At 48.9% G+C, this 22,934-nt stretch overlaps 1 protein-coding gene across 4 annotated transcripts in view; it reads right to left on the minus strand.

The window, feature by feature from the left end:
* ACSL1 (acyl-CoA synthetase long chain family member 1) overlaps positions 1–22,934 on the minus strand; it is a 75,556-nt gene that overhangs the window by 23,116 nt on the left and 29,506 nt on the right. For all 4 annotated transcript variants that reach the window (XM_066380164.1, XM_066380165.1, XM_066380163.1 and 1 more), the window contains 5 exons: positions 17,289–17,403; positions 11,168–11,232; positions 7,193–7,294; positions 4,364–4,463; positions 3,963–4,141 (listed from right to left, as the gene is read on the minus strand). In XM_066380164.1, the coding sequence (XP_066236261.1) occupies positions 3,963–4,141; positions 4,364–4,463; positions 7,193–7,294; positions 11,168–11,232; positions 17,289–17,403 (561 nt within the window). The remainder of the gene's footprint in view (positions 1–3,962; positions 4,142–4,363; positions 4,464–7,192; positions 7,295–11,167; positions 11,233–17,288; positions 17,404–22,934) is intronic.

Raw genomic sequence — 22,934 nt, forward strand, 5'->3', positions numbered from 1 at the left:
ACCCGGCACGCTTACCAGGGGGAATGCTCTGCCCATCTGGGGCGTTGCTCTGTTGCAACCAGAGCCATTCTAGCGCCTGAGGCAGAGGCCATGGGGCCATCCTTAGCGCCCGGGGTGGCTTTGCTCTGGTGGAGCCTTGGCTGCAGGAGGGGAAGAGAGAGACAGAGAGGAAGGAGAGGGGGAGGGGTGGAGAGGCAGATGGGCGCTTCTTCTGTGTGCTCTGGCCGGGAATCGAACCCGGGAATCCTGCACACCAGGCCGATGCTCTACCACTGAGCCAACCGGCCAGGGCCTAGGAATGCCCTTGTTGATCAAGCTACCCAAAAGAAAATTATTTGGAGCAACCATGACAGATCGAGCAATTCAGTCTCATACTATTCATCACCAGAACACTGCAGCCCTGTGTAAACAGTTTCAACTTTCTTGGGAAGCAGCACGGCAGATTGGAAAATCCTGTCCAAGGGGTCCTATACTGCCCCTTCATTTGGAGTTAACCCTCAAGGACCCCTACCAGGACAACTTTGGCAAATGGATGTTACTCATATACCTTCATTTGGCAAACAGTCCTATGTCCACGTTACAGTGGATACATATTCTGGATTTATAGTAACCTCTGTCAGAACAGGAGAGGCTGCTAAGCATGTTATAGCTCATTGTCTGTATGCATTGTTCTATTATTGGATTTTCTAAACTGGTTAAACCAGTGGTTCTCAACCTTTCTAATGCCGTGACCCTGCAATACAGTTCCTCATGTTGCGGTGACCCCAAACCAAAAAATAATTTTGGTGACTACTTCATAACTATAATTTTGCTACAGTTATGATTTGGAATGTAAATACCTGATATGCATTATGTATTTTCCGTTGGCTTTAGGAGACCCCGCCGGGGTCGCAACCCACAGGTTGAGAACCGCTGGGTTAAACTGAAAATACTCCTGCATATGGAGCAAATGCATCTACTGCATTTTGTCATTCTTACAATCTTTAAAGTTAAGGTATTATTAAAGTGTACCCAGCAAATATTTTAAGATCAATTTTAAAAAAATTTAAAAGGGGGTAGTCATATCCTGGAACTCCTATGGGTCTACCATATCATGCTTTTTACTTAAAAAAAATTTTTTTTAATTTCTTTTGAATGCTGATGAACAAGGAGATGCCAAATCTTTTTCACCTGCAAACTACTACCTTCTTTATTTGATCCAGCTAATAACACTGCTTTTTCTTTCCCCAAAGTGCTCCAGATATATGGAAAAGATTTATATAGCGGATGGGGATCCTCAAACCCCTCAGCGAGATCTTCTGAGCATGGCTTTTAAGATACCTAGAGGCAGAAAAATCCCAATAGAGATCAGGGGAACTACCAGCTTTTAGGATACGCCCTTAAAGGCTCCAATGCCCCAAAGGGGTCTCATAGGATGCCATCTGGGTCCTGCTTCAATAGTGGAAAGGAAGGTCATTGAGCTAAAGCCTGCCAGGCTTACATGCCTCTGCTGTGAGGAAACAGGGACACTGGAAGGTAGGCTTCCCCCTCGCTCCTCTAAGGGAGGGTTCAGGCTCTTCCAGCCCTGCTCCAGCCACCTATGACCTAACCTTGCCCAGAAAGCTGGGGTTTGCCACTGAAGGCTGAAGGTGCCCAGGGCCGTCGGCCCCATCTACAACACTGTGGACGAGCCTAGGGTATTTCTTCCAAGAAGCAGGTAAACTGATCTCATTTGCACAAGGGCCACTTAACTATGTCTTGCCTGAATAGTCAGGTTTTTTATTCTTCCCTCAAAGATCTCTGTTGTGGGTGTTGATAATCCTATTTTCTGCTGCTTTGTTTAATATATAGTGTTTCCTTTATCCCTCCTACCTCAATGCCCCACTCATATTTCAGGCTGGGACCTACTCCTAATTTAGAGCTCTCTTTCCCCCTTTTGCCAACTTCTATTATGAATCTACCTTTGCCACCCAGCTTAGTGTATCCCAAGGTTCTCTTTACCAAGCCAAAGTCACAGAGCTCCAGGGAAAAGCAACCTGGTCTCATCTCTCCAGGCAGAGGAGAACAGAAGCTCCATATCCACACATGCTGCAGATGGCTTTTCCAGTCTACCTGAATCATTACCAGCTAGAAGCAGCGGTCATTGGGACTTGGACATGAGCTGCAAAGTATAGAATGGTGACAACAATTCCAGTGCCATGCGGACTTTTCCTGGATGTGGACTTTTCCTGGACTCCTGCTCCTTGTGACAGCTCTTAACAGACTGAACTGGGGTTGGGTTGCATTTTTCAGGGATTTGGCATGGTGTTGGGGCCAACTTGGACTTGGGGAACATGTTAAGGACACTACTCTTTTATGGATTCTTGCTGTATTGGCCAAGAGTTTGCTTAAAGGCTTTAATCACTGTAAAAAAAAAAATAGAAGACTAGATAAAGAAGATGTGGCACATATAAAAAAAATTTTAAAGATTAGAAAACAGCAAAATCAACAGAGATGTGAGGCATCTAGAAATATACTTAAAGATTTTTATAATAAACATACGCTTTTACAAGGCCCTCAAAATTCATTTCTTAAACCTTAAATCTTTTGCCTACAAATTTTTTTTAAACAAAATGTGAATCATATTACACGGGTAGGTATAAAACAATGTCTTTTATAAATAAATATTTTAATATAAACTTTACTTTTTTCAAGATTTATTTATTTTAGAGAGGAAGGATCAACTCCCATATGTGCCTTGACCAGGCAAGCCCAGGGTTTCAACCAATGACCTCAGCATTCCAGGTTGATGCTTTATCCACTGCGCCACCACAGGTCAGGATTTAATATAAACTTTATATTATAATTTTCATTCACTCATGTAAGTTTTTAAATCTTAAAATCACTTCTTTATCATATAGTAGTCAAAAAGACAAAGAAATTCCTGAGTGTTTGTGTTGGAGGATGGTTAGGGAGGAGGAAGAAAAATGGGGAAAAGATCACATTATTGTGAAAGAGGATTACAATTTAAAAAGCAAAACCAAAATAAAAGCGCAGTTTAGCAATCCAGCGCAGCTATTAGCTCTCCTGGGCTCATGCTCTGGGCTGCCTCGCGGGTGTGGGCACACGTACACGTGTGTGCACATGTGTACACGTGTGTGCACGAGGCAGAAGGCTCTGTTACAACAAATGACATTTTCCCTCTGCCTTCTAAGTGCCCCAGGAAAGGTTTTTTAGATCCTTATTTATAGCTTCAAATTCTTTATAGAAAACTATAAGTAAATTAAAAAAGCCCTGCTTATAACAGTGCCAGGAAAACACATAATATTTTCATAAAGAGAATTGCGGACTCGACTTAGCCGATTACTTTCCATGTGGACACACCAGCTCCTCCTCCAACCAGCTCTTTGGCGTTGAACTCTAACCCAGGACCAACAGGGAAGATCAGCTCCTTACGTGAGCTGATGGCGTACAACCAGTTTGAACATGGGCCACACTCCTTTCCCTGGAAAGGTTACCTAGTTCTCATAAATGTGAATCTGAAGAGATTTAATACGAAACTAAACCAAGTCAGATATCTCTTCTGGAAATTCACCAGGCCTCTACAAAAGCAATCTGGGAAAAAAGAATAAGGAGGCAGATGTCCATACCGGGCTCCGTTTTAGAGACAAATTAGTAAGTAAAAGGCATTAAAGCCTAAAGAGGAGACACCAACTGAAATCTCCACCTGAATCTGGAATTCATATTCCCAGGGTTTACTGGCACGCTTGTCGGGGCTCTGGAGCAGACAGGTGAGCGTCGTGACTGGCTGTAGGGCGGCTTTCTGTGAGATGTGGCGTGAACCCCGGGCGTGTGTGCAGGATTCCTTCTCATGTGATGGACAGGAGTTTCTGCTCCGTATTATTTATGATGACAAGCGGCGAGGGCTGAGACTGTGTGGTCGCCCTGGATACCACAGTGGAGCCCAGATGGCCTCCGGGACGGAGCAGGGCAGGAGGACTCACCTCCACGGCCTTGATGCTGGTGACCTCTACTCCACATTTCTTGCCTCGCTCCACCAGGTCAACGCCGTAGGAGTCCATGAGAACTATGATCTTAAGGCATGGGGTTAGCTTATTCTCCACGCCTTCTAGTAACACGTTGGCCTTCTCTGGCTTGTCCACAAAGATTATAGAGAGTTCGGCTGGAAATAAAGAGACACAATGAGCAAAGTACTCTGGAGTATTAAGAGCTTGGCTGTGTAATTTTTTGTTTTTAAGGTCAAGTACTACACTTTTTAAAGTAGAAGTGTATTATAGATGTACATTTAAATAAAAAATCCCTATCAAATTAAATACAAGCAAATGTAAATCACTGACCCTAACCAATAACAAGGTGAATGTCCACCCAAAGACCACAGACGTACCTTTGTTGATGATGTAAGTGATTGCTTCAGCTCCAAGAGTGTCATACAGGGGAACAATCACCATTGAGAAGGCAAAGCAACCCTGTTCAATGATCACCCACTAAACAAACAGTAAAAGGTGGGGAGAGAAAGCGAGATGTCATCATGGAACCACTCTACTGAAGACGGCTGCTCTAGATGTAAAGTAGAAACTCTGTAGGTAGATTGGCACATCTACGACTATATGCCAGGCACCATCAGGGAGTCATAACGAGGACAAACCACCAGTCCCCTTCTTTAAAGGAAGCACAAGGTACCAGAAGAACGGAGGCCAATGTGAAAGGATGATAATACAAGCTAGGGACTGACTCAGGGCCCAGACGGCGGGCCACCACTGTGGGTACCGGGAAGGTTAGCCATGGGCAGGGCAGGCCCTTGGCTTTGGGGGGCCTGGCTCGGTCCCCAGGCCATGCACAGCCACTGGGTTTCTCACAGACAGCGGCTGCTCTGTCTGAGGAAAATCAGCCTGGCAGCAGTGTGTACGGGGCCTAGGAACAGGGAAGGAGGGACACACCAGTTTTAGGAAAAGCTGTCCTGGCCCAGTCTCCCCAGAAAAGGAATGATGGCAAGTGAGGCAGTAACTACCCGTCTGGCCCCACACCTGGCAGCCGCACAGTGACTCATCACTACCAGGCAAAAGGGCGCCATGCTCGGGGAGCCCGTTGCCTCTGGCGGCCGCGCTCACACCAGGCCTGGCTCCAGCACAGCACGGACCGCCCAGGCCCAGGCCCAGGCAGAGCTGCTGCACAGAGCGAGCCCACCCACTCACACTCACTTGGCCTGACACTGTTTTCTCTCCTCTTTCCTCTCCCCCTCCTTGTAACCAATTTCAAGCTGCCAACAGGGAGATAAGCCCAAGCTCCTTAGCATGTACAATGGTACAAAAGGCCCTCTCTTCCCTGTCCCTTCTGAGACTCCCAGCTCTTCCATGTTGAAATGCTTCATTCTCCAACATGGACATGCTACTTGATGAGAACATTTCTTTGGCTTCCTCACACTCACTTCTGTCAAGACTCTATTCGGCTGCCACCTCCAGGAAGTCTGCCTTGACTGAGGTTCTATAATTATCTTGCCCTCTGTCCACATTTAGCATGTTAGAGAGAAAAAATGAACTTCAGGGGCTGTCTTTTTTTTTTTCTTTCATTTTGAGCTGTATTTACTGACACAGCAAAATTAACATGGGCAGAAATAGCCCCTTTGGAGTTATGATTAAACCTCTATAAGAAAACACAAAATGTGACTTTGCATATTTACCTTAGAAAGTCCAGGGCTTAAAAGGTGTGGGAAAGATAAGAGGTTTTATCACTTTCCTTTTAACTGTTTTTTACACATTTTTTTGTGGTAAAATATACTTAACATAAAATGACCATTTTAGCCACTTTTCAGTGTACAGCTCAGTGGTATTATGCACATTTACATGGTTGTGCATCCTTTGAACAGTTCCATTCTTACACCCCCTTTCCTTCTTGCACAGGCCTGCGTGTGTGTGCATGCAATATCTTCATATTTTGTGGTTCAGAAATGTTTCACATTTTAGGTGACATTTATGGGTCAGGTGCTTTCACCCTTTTCACAGTGACCCATTTTACTCATTGTACAATTCTGTGGCTAGCTGCGCAGTTCTGATCGGAGCCAGCTGGTTCGTCCTGGGGTCAGCTGGTGGGGAGGCTGGTCGGCAGACTGTGGGTGCAGGAGCCTCAGCTACACGGCCTGCCCCAGCCCCACGAAGTGGTGTGCCCGGCAGCCGACTGGCCCTGGCTGCATCACAGGGCGAACTCGGGGCTCCAGCACTGAAAGCAGGCGTGCCTCCCAATGCCTGGGCTGCCTTCTTTGTGGAATACCTCACAAAAGGCCCAGGACACTGTTGTACTTTGGTGCCCTGCACTGTGCCTGGCATATAGTAGGTGCTCAATAAACATTCATTGAACTAACTCATAAATATAGGAAGGAAATGACTCCTTAAAGTAAGGAATGCGTGTCATGTCCTAATTGTAGATTTATCCTAAAATTCCCCTAAACCAAAAATTTAGGGTGTGTTCATTTGAATAGGTTACACTTCAAATGAAAAGAAAAAAAATTCCATGAGCCTAGAAAAGGCCTAACTGTGGAAACTGCTGTTATACCCTTAGCAAGACATAAAATACTAAGCAACCATTCTAAAATATAAAACTGAGCCACATGGATTGAGCCAACACTTTCTGGACACAGTAGGTTGAAGAATCAATTCAATTTCTTCAGGCCAGGTGCCTGAACTTTCCCAAGCAGCCATGCCACAAATCTGTTCACTAGCTCTGTGAGTAATGCCTCCAAAGGAGCTGCTCGCATACATTTCCTTAGCCCCAGGGTTTACAGAGGCACCGTGCATGTCCCTGTGTCCCTACGCTGCTCAGCCACAGACTGGGCGCCTAAACTGAGGCCGGGCCAAGGTGAGGCTGTCCGTGGTATTTTAACCTGATGTGTGTGTGTGTGTGTGTGTGGGGGGAGGCTTTAACCTTTCTGAAAGAAAACATGAGTTTGCTACTGACAAAACTGATCCCAGCTTCTCTGTAATTCATTAATGCTATTTTTCTAATCACATAAGATTTCTTCATTAGTTATCTGTTCTAAGGATTTTGTGTGGGGACCTGGTTTAAAAAAAGGAAAACCAATCATTTTAAAGAAATGGATCTTTTTCTACCTAAACGCTAAGCCCTGGTTTGGGCTTTTCCACATGCGACTTTCTCAGGTGTAAACTAAAGCCATATCCTCCGAGAACTCGCACAGCTGCGGGCAGTCAGCCGATGTCAGTACCTCGGGTCTGTTCTGGCTGAAGATGCCGATGAACTGGTCGGACGCCGCCTTGAAGCCCTTGTGGATCAGCGCGGAGCCCACGCACTCAGATATCTCCTCCACCTACAGGGGAGGAGAGTGGGACGGAGTTAGGCCCGCCCGAGGGGACCAGCTCGCTGGGGACAGCGGCGAGCAGCCGCGCACAGGGCCTGGGCACAGGCGCAGACAGGCATTCCTCCAGCGACACACGTTTGAACAACACCAGGTTTTATTCACCAGAACTCACTCTGACGAGAACCACTCACACAGTTCCTTCTGCACAGCAACCGCCACAGGTCACAGGAGATGGTAGGTACTTCAGGGTTTTTCTTTTAGTTTTTAATTAATTAATTAATTAATTAATTTATTGGGTGAGGGGAGAGAGACAGACAGGAAGGGGGAGAGAGAGAAGGAGGAGAGAGTGAGAAGCATCCACCTGTTGTTGCATCACTTTGGTTGTGCATTGATTGCTTCTTGTATGTGCCTTGACCGGGGAGTAAGACCACGGGCTCAGGCAGAGTCAGTGACCTGTTGCTCAAGCCAGTGACCTCTGGGATTGTGCTGATGATCCCTCACTCAAGCTGGCAAACTCGGGGTTTCCAACTGGCCACCCGAGTGTCCTGGTCAACGCTCCAACCACTGCGCCACCACCAGTGAGACACATCAGGGTTTCTCACCCAGTTCTGCTTCATACTTCAGTTCTACAGAATCTCATAAAAATTTAAAAGGAATATAGGGACAAAGAATTTTTACTTTATATAAAGAGCACCAAAGCAACCAAAACTTGTCATTTGGTACAAACACAGAAACAGCAAATATTAAGGAGTTCTTTTAAAAAAATAAGAAACAACTTATTATTATTGGGCTTTCAAAATTCATTCTTTAGGATTTATTTTTAGGAAATAACCCAATCTTAGAAGGAGTTTAAAAAAATTTTTTTTTCTTTTTTTTTTTTTTTCTGTATTTTTCTGAAGCCGGAAACGGGGAAAAGACAGACAGACTCCCGCATGTGCCCGACCGGGATCCACCCGGCACGCCCACCAGGGGGCGACGCTCTGCCCACCAGGGGGTGATGCTCTGCCCCTCCGGGGCATCACTCTGTTGCTACCAGAGCCACTCTAGCGCCTGGGGCAGAGGCCAAGGAGCCATCCCCAGCGCCCGGGCCATCTTTGCTCCAATGGAGCCTCGGTTGCGGGAGGGGAAGAGAGAGACAGAGAGGAAGGAGAGGGGGAGGGGTGGAGAAGCAGATGGGCGCTTCTCCTGTGTGCCCTGGCCAGGAATCGAACCTGGGACTTCCGCACGCCAGGCCGACGCTCTACCACTGAGCCAACCGGCCAGGGCCTAAAAAATTTTTTTTATGTACAAAGATACATATTGCAAAAATACCTAAAGTCACAAAACTAGGGTACAAAAGACCAATGGCTGGTGGTTAAGTACATGATGGCAAATCTCTGGGAAAATGCCATATAGTGGGTAAATATTACAATTATGAAAACTATACCAAGTTTAGAACATTTATAACAATTTTTTTCGGGGGGGGTGACAGACAAGACAGAAGGGAGAGAGATGAGAAGCATCAACTCATAGTTGCAGCACCTTAGTTGTTCATTGATTGCTTCTCATACGTGCCTTGACTGGGGGACTACAGACGAGCCAGTGACCTCATGCTCAAGCCATTGACCTTGGGCTTCAAGCCAGTGACCTTTGGGCTTATGCTGGCGACCATGGGATCATTTTGATAATCCCATGCTCAAGCCGGCAACCTTGAGGTTTTGAACCTGGACCTCAGTGTCCCAGATTGACACTTTATTCACTGTGCCACCATCAGTCAGGCAATATAACAATTTCAAGTAAAATAAATAAATTTAAAAATGCATACTATTAATACAAGTAAAAATAGGTAGATTTATAAAAATTAGGCAGAAGGAACTTACCCCATTCTCTCCTAATTCCTACCCCAAAGTAACTAAAAAAACCAAAAGCTTTTTATATCCTAAAATTTGGAATTCTTTTCTTTACTCCCAGTTGGTGGGGTCTCATAGGCACTCTGAGTTCACAGCCACATGTCAGAGGTAAAGCCACACCTATCACCTTCTTGCTCTGGACGCAGGGCCACCACCGCTCACCAATGGGAGCGAGGGCTGAGGCTGGTGACAGAGAAGGCCATTAGTATGCTAATTACGGTCACACCCCCAGGCCTGTTTCACAACTGTCCTGGCACTTAAGGGCTAGGAACTGGTGCCATGCCGAGAGCGGCGCAGAGCGCACTGGTGTAACACGCATGCCTTTCTAGCTCTAGAAAGAGGGTCCACACCCTTCCTCAAAGGGGTTGCTGGCTCCCTCAAAGGTCAGAATCATTGGGGTAGTGGAAAAATGATTTAAATGTACAAATCCGTAGTTGGCTTCAGGGGACGTCCAGTTTCTATGGTAGCCAGCCTGACTAAAATGTCCAGGATACAGATTAATACCTTCAGAAACCCCTGTGACTTTCAGTCTGCTTTGACAAATCCATTCTGCAATGGACGTGTCTTCTCTCTTTCAGCCAACACACAACGGAAGTAATGTGCACAGAACGGGATGGAGTAATCCAGAAAGTGCCTGCGGATTCCGCGGCGCTTTGTGCCGTCACGCAATGTACACGTGCAAAGCACGGAAGCTCTTTGTACACCACATGCAAAAATGAGGTGCCCTCAAAACTGCTATGTGAACACTGCTACTTGGCTTTGGTAAGGCAAAGTAAAAGCAGCGAAATCCGTACAGTCACCAGAACTGCAGCTCGTTGCTCCTACAGGCAAGGTATGCCCTGGTCTCCCTCTCTGCCCTCTCTCAAGTGACGCCCAAGCAAAAGCCCCTTGCGTTTCACAGACCCTCAGATGAGGGAGAGGAAGAAAATGTGTGTGTCGGTCTAGGGAGGATGCGATGCTTGACTTCTGAGCTGGTGGTGTGGCTCCTGATGACAACCCCTTGACATACACAGCCTGGAACGCACCAACTACTAACCACACGTTCACACAGAGCACGGCGGGAGGAAGTTCACTTGCATTCACAAATGCCACAGGGCGACCTGGCCCGAGAGCGGGGAGCCACTTCCTGGACAGCTGTGCTGGGGACAGACAGCAGGGAGACTGCCGCCCGCAGCTGCTCCTGCTGGTCCTCAGCGCTACCCGGACTGCGGAGACGCAGGGGCAGAGAGGGTTATTATAATCGTGACACAAACATAAATAAACCGGTGTCTTCCGGCTCTGCCACCGGCACTCACAAACCACCAGTTTAAACAGTTGTAGCTGTGGACGAGCTGGGACTACCGCGTGATGAGATAGAACCACCCAGCCCCCAGCTTCCTTCGTTTATGAAGAATACAGGTGCCCTCGCTGACCATCTGGGCTGCTGCGCATGGCTGCCCTGGGGTTAAATGTCACACAGGTCCCAAGCTGGTCACGACGCACCGAAGGACCCTACACCAGATGGAACGGACCGCACTTCTGGTCCTGGTTCTGCCACTCACCAGCTGTGACCGTGGGCGAGACACATCCCTTTCTGGGACCTGTTTTCCTCATCTGTGAAAGGAGGGGGTTACTCTCTATTGGGGCTTCTCAATTTTTCTAGAACCTCTCATGGCAGAAGGGAGTAATCCTATCCCTCCACAGGTCTCGGAGGAGAGCCACCGGCTTCAAGCACATTTCTAGAATTTGATCTTCAAAATTATACTCCACTCCACAATACATCCACAGTAGTTCTGAAATAAAGGCTCGGGACCACCAGCTAAATCACTTCACTGGTTTTACCCAAATCGTAGCGTCCGGCTTCTCCGCCTGGACGCTGCGGGCTGTCCTAACGCTCTGGGCCAGTCAGGCACGCACACCCTGCAGGGCCCCTCACCCAAACGTGCGACGGCTCCAAGGGCTGGTTGAGGGGACACTACAGCTTGCATCGGGCGTCCCAGAGCCAGGCACTCACCTGCTTGTATGAAATCCACTCATAGGGCTGGTCGGGCTTCCGGGAGCCTAAGCAAGGGCCGTTATCTAAAACGGGAAAACAAAGAACAGGGTAACAGTCTCAGTGTGTACTCCACCTCACTGTATAGAGTACCGAGTAGACCCTAGGAGTCCTCGGATAAGAAATAACAGGTTCAGACTGGAAATAGTTCTCCCTCGGTTTTGGTTCGACTTTTTGCTTGTTTACTTATTTCTGTTTTGTTTCTCAAATGGCAGGGGAGAGGAAGAAAATGAGAGGGAAGAAGGCAAATCTAACAGCTAAGAAATATCAGGATATGTTCTGATTCCAACTTAGGTACCTCATAAACAGAAAGAAAGAAAACCCATATGAATTATATTAATTATTCACACTAAAGGCTACCACAATAGTAAATATAATCTAGATTATTTACATTTGGAATCACACATAAATGTCTTTCTACAGATTAATCCCAAGTAAACGTTATGCTCAGTCTGTAGTTGTTGAAGGTAAAAGCTATGTTCACCTGGGGGGAAAAAAGCTGCCACATTTATATGATCAGAGCTGACCACATACAGAAACGTTTCCTAGCTAGAAACATGGGCTCTGCCACCAGCCCTGTGTCCCGCTGGGCCTGCATAGCTCCTTCTGCAAGGACACCTGAAGTCAGTGTTCTGTCATCTCTCGGCTGACCGAGGCACCTACATTTCTGTTTTGAGACCAGACACATCTGGCTTTTCCGTTCTCGGTTTGAGTACCGCTGAGGGGCTCAGATTTGGGTTAGGGGCCTGGGGGAGGGGAGGAAAAGCAGAGCATGGCCCCATCGGGGGCCCTGACAAGTCTGAGCCTACAACCCAGAAATATACCCAACAGGGGAGAAGCGGGGGTGCTATACCCAACAGGGGAGAAGTGGGGGTGCTATACCCAACAGGGGAGATGTGGGGGTGCTATACCCAACAAGGGAGAAGTGGGGGGTGTTATACCCAACAGGGGAGAAGCGGGGTGCTATACCCAACAGGGGAGAAGTGGGGGGGTGCTATACCCAACAGGGGAGAAGTGGGGGGGTGCTATACCCAACAGGGGAGAAGCGGGGTGCTATACCCAACAGGGGAGAAGTGGGGGTGCTATACCCAACAGGGGAGAAGCGGGGTGCTATACCCAACAGGGGAGAAGTGGGGTGCTATACCCAACAGGGGAGAAGTGGGGTGCTATACCCAACAGGGGAGAAGCAGGGGGTGCTATACCCAACAGGGGAGAAGCAGGGGTGCTATACCCAACAGGGGAGAAGCGGGGGTGCTATACCCAACAGGGGAGAAGCAGGGGTGCTATACCCAACAGGGGAGAAATGGGGGTGCTATACCCAACAGGGGAGAAGGGGGGCGCTATACCCAACAGGGGAGAAGCAGGGGTGCTGTACCCAACAGGGGAGAAGGGGGGCGCTATACCCAACAGGGGAGAAGCAGGGGTGCTATACCCAACAGGGGAGAAATGGGGGTGCTATACCCAACAGGGGAGAAGGGGGGCGCTATACCCAACAGGGGAGAAGCAGGGGTGCTGTACCCAACAGGGGAGAAGGGGGGCGCTATACCCAACAGGGGAGAAGCAGGGGTGCTGTACCCAACAGGGGAGAAGGGGGGTGCTATACCCAACAGGGGAGAAGCGGGGGTGCTATACCCAACAGGGGAGAAGTGGGGGTGCTATACCCAACAGGGGAGAAGCGGGGGGTGCTATACCCAACAGGGGAGAAGCGGGGGGTGTGCAGTTCCCTGGTCAGCTGTGAAGACCCAGGCTGGACAGACACACCCCTTCACAGTCGCTTCCTGACCCCCAGGCAGTCCTGATGAAAACAGAAGGGAGCTCCAGGGGGCCTTACTCTCAGGCCCTCTTCAATGCACAGCGCCTGAGACTGGTCTGTCCCAGGCTGACAGACCTCACAGTGAGCCCCGTGGGTGCAAGGAACAGCAGGGGGACAGCAGTCAACCAAACCGTACTGCACATGTGAAAACTGCTCAGAGTGTGAATCTTACAAGTCCTCATCACAGGAAAACAAAATCTGTGACTATGTGTGATGATGGACGTTAACCAGACTCATCTGTGCTGATTGCTATGTTGTATACCTGAGAATAAAATGTTCTATGTCAACTTTATCTAAAAAAAAAAAAGACCAAGCCAAATGTGACAAGTTCTATCAGATGTTGTTTTCAGATGGAAAAAAAAATACATTGGCCATATGAAATATTATTACTTTGTTCCTTAAGAAAAGGAGTCGGCAAGCTACAGCCCAAGGCCACACCCGGCCTGCCGCCCGTTTCTGTGCTTTCGATGTCTTTGGCACGCAGCCTCGCTCATTTACGCATGGTCTAAGGCAGGGGTCCCCAAACTTTTTACACAGGGGGCCAGTTCACTGTCCCTCAGACCGTTGGAGGGCCGGACTATAAAAAAAACTATAAACAAATCCCTATGCACACTGCACATATCTTATTTTAAAGTAAAAAAACAAAACGGGAACAAATACAATATTTATAAAGAACTTGTAAAACTTAATACCAGGAAGACAAACAATACAATCAAAAAATGGGTGAAAGAAATGAATAGACACTTCTCCAAAGAGGACATACAGATGGCCAATAGGCAGATGAAAAAATGCTCAACATCACTAATCATTAGAGAAATGCAAATTAAAACCACAATGAGATATCACCTCACACCAGTCAGAATGGCGCTCATCAACAAAACAACACAGAATAAGTGCTGGCAAGGATGTGGAGAAAAGGGAACCCTCCTGCACTGCTGGTGGGAATGCAGACTGGTGCAGCCACTGTGGAAAACAGTATGGAGATTCCTCAAAAAATTAAAAATCGAACTGCCTTTTGACCCAGCTATCCCATTGTTAGGAATATACCCCAAGAACACCATAGCACTGTTTCTAAAGGAGAAATGCATCCCCATGTTTGTGGCAGCATTGTTCACAATAGCGAAGATCTGGAAACAGCCCAAGTATCCGTCAGAGGACGAGTGGATTAAAAAGCTTTGGTACCTATATACTATGGAATACTACTCAGCCATAAGAAATGATGACATAGGATCTTTTACAACAACGTGGATGGGCCTTGATAACATTATACTGAGCGAAATAAGTAAATCAGAAAAAACTAAGAACTATATGATTCCATACATAGGTGGGACATAAAAATGAGACTCAGAGACATGGACAAGAGTGTGGTGGTTACGGGGGGGGGGGAGGAAAGGGAGGGGGTTGGGGGAGGGGACGGGCATAAAGAAAACCAGTTAGAAGGTGACAAAAGACAATTGGGCTTTGGGTGATGGGAATGCAGCATAAGCAAATGGCAAAATAACCTAGAGCTGTTTTCTCTGAACATATGTACCCTGATTTATCAATGTCACCCCATTAAAATTAATAAAAAAATAAAAAAAAAATAAAGAACAAGTAAATTTAAATCAACAAACTGACCAGTATTTAAAGTGATATGATGCGCTTCCAGAGCCGTGATGCGTGCGTCCCGTGTCACCGAAAGTAGTACTGTATGTGAGCAACGCTGCGCTTTGCAGTGCTGCCACATACAGTACTCTCCCTGACCACCAATGAAAGAGGTACCCCTTCCGGAAGTGCGGTGGGGGCCAGATGAATGGCCTCAGGGGGCCGCATGTAGCCCATGGGCCGTAGTTTGGGGACCCCTGGTCTAAGGTTGCAGCTGAAGAGTTGTCACAGAGACCAGATGGCTCAAAAGGCCTGAAATATTTACTATCTCGCCTGTTACACAAAAGGTTTATGGGTTCCAGTGTAGTTAACCCCAGGCTCACCTGGGAAACCGAGAAATAAATACTAGACCCAGGCCCTACTAACAACTTTTCTGGTTTAATAGCACAGGGATGGAACCTGGGCCTTGGTATTTTTCAAAGGCTCCCCAGGGGACACGGAAGTCCAGCTGGGGCTGAGAACCACTGAGAGGCAGAGGACTTTTAAAATGCTAGGTTTAAAAACTCTAGGCTGGCTCCATCATTCAACACACTCCTAACCACCTTTTCTAGGTGCAGGGTTTGCTCTCCTGTAGAAGTTTAATTGTACGATAGCCCCTAGGAGAAATGAAAGCTCAGAACGAAAGCTCCTGTGGGTGGGGTGGGGGTGGGGGGGTGGAGGGTGGGGTTGGGCGGGGTGGGATTGGGGGTGGGGGGTGGGGGGGTGGAGAGTGGGGTTGGGTGGGGTGGGGTTGGGGGTGGGGGGTTGGGGTGGAGGGTGGGATTGGGGGTGGGGGGATGGGGGGTGGGGGGTGGAGTATAACATGACCTACCGAACGGCTTCCTTCAGTCAGTACAGGCTGACAAAAACTAAACTTCCTCTTCTTCAACTTCTCTGACACATTCATATAAGCCCTTCATTTTACAAGTAGATACTGACACCCCCCAAAAGTTATGTGACTTGTCTTAACATCGGAGGACACTCAGAAGCGTAGTGTACATCACCATACTCCTAGATGAGTCCCATCCTCTGTTACCAATGGAAAAAGGTATGCAGTGTATGCATAATTATACACATACATGCTTTGTGGTAGTTAGTGGTCAAGAACATACACAGTTATACACAGAAAGTATATATATGTATTTTTCAGGCACCTTTATATGAGGCTGATCTACCTTATATTAACTCTCACAGACAAACCCTGACCCTGACACTCACTCTGAAGAAATCCATAAGCTCAGAAATCTATGTGAGTTTGCTTTCCCTTTACAGTGGGGCCTAAGAACCTGCTACCGGAATACGGGCTCGAACACTCTGAACTGAGAACCCAGCTCTGCCAGCATCAAGGAGAAATGACGCTGGTCTCTTGAACACGTGTCACACGCAACGTGCTGTGGGGCTCGGGAGCAGCAGAGCCACAGTCCATGACCCGGAAGGAGATTACCGGCCACCAGCAGCAGTGGAAGTGAAAGCTGACCTTCAAAAGATGCAAATAACCAAGCACGGACCCCGAGGGCCACTTCTAGAGAGGAAGAGGGAACACGCTAAAATAAAGAGCCTGAGGACCTGGCCGGCTAGCTAGTTGGTTAGAATGTGTCCCAACAGGCCAGCGTTGTGGGTTTGACCCCCAGTCATGGCATATATGTGAATCAACCAGTGAATGCATAGATAAGTGGGACAACAGATCGATGTTTCTCTTTCTCTCTCTCTCTTTCTCCCTTCCTCTCTCTCTAAAATCAATAAATAATAAAAAAAATAAGACTTAAACAAAAATCGTGCGTGTGGGGGGGTCCTCTGTGGAAGATACATGAATGAAGCACCCACTGTGTGCTGGGCTGCTGGAGCTGTTCCAGGGCAGCCACCGTGGGACAGAAGGCCAGGTGAGCACTTCCGTTCCCTGAGAGGGCTGTTACGGGAACAGGTGCAGGTGCTGGGAGGGTGTGGGGGTGGGGGGGGCGGCTCACCTGAAGGGAGGGGATGAAAAACAATAGACCAGGAAGGCTTTACAGAAAAGGTGAAACGCAACCCGAGTGTCACAGGACTAGTAAGACCAGATGGCCCACGCTGGCTGGGGCCGGGAAGGAGAGGCTTGCTGAGCGGTGGGGGAGGGAGAGCAGCACCCAGAGGCGTGGGCTTCGTGGGAAGTTCCGCGCGACCGGACCTGGGAGACAGAGGCTGGAAAGGAAGGCAGGTGCTGGACAGTGTGGGGTCCCTGCTGCCATAGTAACTAAGGGTACTTCCATTTCCAAAGTGCCGCTGACGGCACGCCGCTTCCGTGGCACGTCAGTATTTATTTCTTCAAATATGAGTCTCCTGATCAGTAAGTCTGGAAAACATTAGAACTGGGTCCAGTAAAGCACTTCTTGACCGCAGGAAATGTCAGCCCATAATGAGCTACCGTTCGTGTGACTGTAAAATACGCGACATGCTGAACCTGTATTTGACTGTGGAAGCCACTCTGTTGCCACAGGCGAAGCCCAGAGGGGCAGTGAGCTCTGGGGCTCACTCTGGAGAAGTCACGGGAGGGGACAGGGAGGCTCGAATGATGCTGAGGTGACAGACACAAGCAAATATGTTTTTCTGAAGAAGGGCCACTCCTGAATGAAAACCATTGCACATCAGCCACAGACTCGGTGCGATGCTTACTTGACACGTGCACGCCCCTCTGGAAACCTTCGTACAAGGTCTTGACATCATCATAGTAATACACCAAGGGCTCATCGCTATTAAGCAGCACGGATCTCCGAGCTCCACCAGTGCCCTGTGGAGAAAGACAGACGGACCGACGAGCAGTTAGGAGGCAGCATTAAAACTGAAAAGCCTGCCGTTCATGCCTGCCCCCCACCCCCCACCCCGACTGCCCGGTGAGAGTTGGCAAATGAACTGAGGCGCAGGCTGTGGCACAGGGACCATTTTCTCTTGGCTCTGATGGAAAAAACACACCATTCAGTTCCACTTCTGTAATGTTATCTATATTCTTTCTTTTTCTTTTTTTATTAAAGTACCGTTGACCACATTCCTTCTGAGACTATTTCCATTGTTTCTCTCTTTGCACACTGCACTGTAATTTGTTAGGAACTTCCGCTTCTCAGAGCATCTAATAGTGACGATCATTAGCTACAAGATGCAGGCTGTGCGGCCCTGCCTGTGCACGGGGCTGTGCAGCAGTCACGGCACGCAGGTGGGCTGCCGCGGCATGCCCTTCTCCACACTGCCTCCACCGTGGGCTCAGGGAGCACCTGCTCTGCACCCGAGCTCCTGACCCATCACTGAGTCATCCTAAGGGGCAGTGGCTCTCACCCTGCCAGCTGCTGATCCTCTGGGCCCACAGAGACGCAGCCAGGGGTCCAGAGAGCCACAGGACACCAAGCATTTCTTTAGAGGCTGATGAATAAAAGTCCAACTATTGTGATGCCGGAGCCTATCATTCTTTTTTCCCTTATTTTATTATTATTATTTTTTAAATTTCAGAGAGGGGCCTTCATATTCGCAACAGCCAGGAAACACTTTCTTGGGGGAAATTAGACTATGATACAAGGACTTCTGGTACCACACGAAAGGGCTGTTCAAAAGTGGGAAAGCGCGTTTCTGGCTTGAGGTCTGGGGAAAGGAGACAGGAAAGCCTTCAGGAAGAAGCCGAGGGCCGGATCTCTAAGAGCAGAAAGGTTGTGCAGGCAGAGCTGATGAGGGGCGGGAGGCATGCAGGGAAAGGACCACTTGGCGACTCTTCTTTAAGGAACAACTGACAGGTTTCAATGGATTCTTTTTCTTTTTGTTTTCTGTTTCTTTGTTTTTAAGTGGGAGGGGGAGAGGCAGAGAGACAGTCTCCCACATACACTCTGACCAGGATCCACCTGGCAAGCCCCCTATAGGGCAATGTTCTGCCCATCTGGGGCTGTTGCTCTGTTCCTCGAAAACTGAGCTATTTTTAGTACCTGTGGTGGAAGCCACAGAGCCATCCTCAGTGCCCAGGGCCAACTTGCTCAAACCAATTGAGCCATGGCTGCAGGAGGGGAAGAGAGGGAGAGAAAGGAAGAGGGGTGGAGAAGCAGATGGTTGCTTCTCTTGTGTGCCCTGAGGAGGAATCGAACCCGGGACAATCATATGCTGGGCCAACGTTCTACCACTGAGTCAACCAGCCAGGGCCAAGTTATCATTTATATAGTAAAAAAAATTTTTAAATAACACAGAAATATATCAAGAAAAAAAAAAAGACTAGCCCCTATTACTAGTTTGATGAGTCCCTTCCCTATCTACTCGGTGCTATATATGGGTATTTTACTTTTGATCTAAAACTGCTAACAATTTTCAGTATCACCCAGTTATACATTCTAATCTTCACACAATCTTCTTTAACTTGGCAGAAACTTTCTAATACCTGCAGCCATGATTCCAAATATAATTATTAACTACAACATGCTACTTTAGAAAACAAAGAATTTATTCTTGTTTATTTTGAGAGAGAGGAAGGGAGAAAGAGAGAGGAAGGGAGAGAGAGAGAGGAAGGGAGAGAGGGACAGAGGGGGGGGAGAGAGAAAGAAACACAGAGGAAGGGAGAGAGAGAGAGAAGCATCAACTCATTGTTCCACTTAGTTTTGCCATCCATTGCTTCTCATATGTGCCCTGAATGGGGCTTGACTTGACACCCTTGAGGATTGAGCCGGCACCTTTGGGATCAAACCAGTGCCCTCAGGGTCAAGTCCTGACCAAAGCTTAAACTGCAGCCTTGGGGGTTGAGCCGGTGACCTTGGGATCAGCAATCCCATGCTCGAGCTGGTGACCCCAAGATTGAACCAGTGACCTCAGTGCTCTGGAACAATGTTTTATCCGTTGTGCCACCAACCACGGCACAGTAGCTCTTCTTCATGTGCATAAAGATGGAAATAGAATCATGCATCATTATTACTTAATCTCTGAGTCTGCTTTCTCTTCTGTAAAATGAGGATAACATGTGTCCACGTCCGGGGTTATTTTTAGCTAAACAAGAACTTTCCTGTAAAATATGAATATGTAGGCTATTACTCAGACACCCTCTAACATTCCCCACAACAATACCAGTCCTTCTTAGCCAGTATCTTTACTACAAGAAATATCCAGATTAAAACTCAGCAGCCATCTTGTGGCTTTATAGTAAGATTTAGAAACCCCTGCAACCCAAGAAGGCACCAAGACCCAGGGCCCCATGGGAAGTAGAGAAAAGGAAAGGGGGACGGACTGACAAAATGGGAAGAAGGAAAAAGCTGAGAAAAGTAAGAGGGGTGCCTGGTGAGGAGGAGCCAGCCGCCCAGGACCACTGCCTCCTGGCCGCTGCCCGTGACGGCGGCCTGGGGGTATAGGCCGCTGGCAGGTCACCTGGTGAGTCACCTGGCGGGCCACCTGGCGGGCCACAGGCGGGTCCTCCTGACACTCTGCTCCGTGTTTTCTCCGCAGAAGCCCTCCCTGCACGTTCTGCGGAGCAGTGCCCACAGCTGTCACTGGGAAGATGGAAATCAGGGGGAGAAGACACAGAGCTTGTCTGGCAGGAGCCTGACTTCTGTGACCAGAGGGGCTCCCGTGAGCGAGGGCTCAGCACAACAGCAGGACGGAAGTCAGAACGAACAGACGGGAGCAGCCGGGACTCGACAGCACATGGCTCTCCCTAGAGCCGAGGTCCTCACAGGATGATCGGCGGACACACGGCCCTGTGAGGAAAGCAAACTAGCTAGCCCTTCACCAGATCCCCGGAATCAGAAACTTTGGGGGGGTGACTCAGCAGTCTGTGTTTTAGCAGGAAATGCACAGGGAGACTGAGCAGTGCGCAGAGCAGGACCGAGGGGAAGAGACTAGGGAGAAACCGCGACGCAGGGGCGTGGTCGAGGCAGTGGAGAGTGGGGGCGGGGAAAAGGTGGGCATCGCAGGGGCGTGGTCGAGGCAGTGGAGAGTGGGGGCGGGGAAAAGGTGGGCATCGCAGGGGCGTGGTCGAGGCAGTGGAGAGTGGGGGCGGGGAAAAGGTGGGCATCGCAGGGGCGTGGTCGAGGCAGTGGAGAGTGGGGGCGGGGAAAAGGTGGGCATCGCAGGGGCGTGGTCGAGGCAGTGGAGAGTGGGGGTGGGGAAAAGGTGGGCATCGCAGGGGCGTGGTCGAGGCAGTGGAGAGTGGGGGCGGGGAAAAGGTGGGCATCGCAGGGGCGTGGTCGAGGCAGTGGAGAGTGGGGGCGGGGAAAAGGTGGGCATCGCAGGGGCGTGGTCGAGGCAGTGGAGAGTGGGGGCGGGGAAAAGGTGGGCATCGCAGGGGCGTGGTCGAGGCAGTGGAGAGTGGGGGCGGGGAAAAGGTGGGCATCGGGGGACAGAAGACAAGAAGAGCTGGAGGACTCAGAAGACAGCAGCTCCCCTTTATCACAAACACAAGACTGGGGTGGGGGGTAGTCTGAGGAAAGAGAGCAAGCTTAGCTTTGGATATATGGCGACCATATCCCTTCAAGATAGGAAGTCAACTTCCCAATGCTTGTTTTGGGAATCACTGCTTTAGAGTATGATTGGATTACAAACTTTTGGCTAAATAACCTTTTGGTTAGGTTACTCTTTTGGGGGTATATAACCCTCAGGACTTTGAGAAGTATGAAGGTAAAACAGTCAAAGTTCAAGGAGTCAATTTATATCCCAAATAAAGTCTTCCTCTTGACAAACTACCTGAGGACAAGATATTTATTATTATTCTAATTAGCAATTAGAATACATAATTAGCAAGAGCTTGAAGATGAAGCAGCACATGGGCTCTATACCAAAGTAAGGCACAGGTGAAAAAGGGTAAAAGGTCACATGTCACTTGATTGTAAGGCACACTCCATAATTTCAAGAGAAGAGATCCAATAAAATAGGGGTGTCAGAGGCTAAGCAGCAAATCTGTGCTTTGAAATGTGTTGCTCTATGAAATGATCACATGTTCCCATAAAGAACTGTTTCTGACGTGCATGCGTGTGACCATCCTTCCTGAGCAAAACACTATTTGTAAACACTGGGTGTCAAGACCTTAGTCGCCAGGGCCTGCAGCTGAGTGCTGGGAAGCACGTTTGTGTCGGCTGAACTCGACATGTCAGCATACGCTGGGGATTTAATTCCTGAGTTACTCAAGCACACGTGCCTATGCCTAGGAACACCTACTTAAATGAGAAACTACTTCAAGTTTGGCCTTTTGGCCTTCTGATATGACCTACAGCTTGTGGGTAGAGGTAGGGGTGTAGTTTTGCTCAGGAAACAGGGTGAGCTAAGCAGATAACCCCGTTGAATGTGCAGGACCGCAGTGACCGTCTGTGTGTCAGTGGCTCCTGGACTAGAACTCCAGCCAGCGTTTGAGAAGAAGGGCGCTTGATAGAAAGACTCATTTTGTGCTACTCCCACAGTTAGATTCAAAAGCAAATCACATCTCAGAAGACTTCTGTGGGAGAGAAAGGCCCACGCTTCATAAACCTCCATCTAGATCTCTGCAGGCCACAGTGGCCAGCTGTCCACCTCCCTGCCCTTGTGTGTTCCCTCTACGGAGAGGGGTGGAGGTGGGCAAAACGGGGAAGGGACACAGGGGCAGGGCGGAGGGGAAGAGAGAGCAGAGGGAGGAGGATTCCCAGTAGCTTCCAGAGACTGCTGAAGACTTGGCTGGATTTCACTGTTAAGTCTGTCTCCAGGGAAGAGGGGCAGCAGGTGGAGGCACAGTCCAGGGGGGCAAAAATGACGGGGTTTTCTCTGCAATATCCTCCATGTGCAGCCAACTCCTCCCAGCGCCTATACTTCACAGGCACCCCGCCCTGCCCAGACCACATCAGCTGCTTCTTCCTATAGGCAGAAACAAGACCACTTTCCATCCAGGCACCTCCTAGAAGGGCTCCCTGGCCATTCATTCTCAGCTCATACCCAGCAACACCAGAACTCTGACAGATCAAACCAGGGCCTTTAAGGGCCAGCCCACAGGTGATCCTCCGGACACACTTTCTGAATGACAATGGACAGGCTATGTGAAAGAATACCTAGACTCCCCCATTATGCCGACCTGTAAATGTCACAGGGTAGCCATGAACCCTCTGGCTTACTACTTCTGCCCGAGACCCTCTGCACAAAAGTAAGTAAAGAAGGGGCAGAACCTCCCACGGACGACCAATGCCGGTGCTGCCATCGGAGCGCAGGGAAGACGGCAGGTGGGGGGGTGTTCACGTGTGCCCGCGACAGGCCAGCTACTTCGCAGATGAGAAAGCAGACGGAGAGAGGCTTTCTTGCCCCAGTCCCACACTCTGGACCGCAGGGGAGCTGAGTTCCACACCCAGAGCC

The sequence above is a fragment of the Saccopteryx leptura genome, chromosome 4 (genome assembly GCF_036850995.1).
Source record: "Saccopteryx leptura isolate mSacLep1 chromosome 4, mSacLep1_pri_phased_curated, whole genome shotgun sequence".
NCBI lineage: Eukaryota > Metazoa > Chordata > Mammalia > Chiroptera > Emballonuridae > Saccopteryx > Saccopteryx leptura.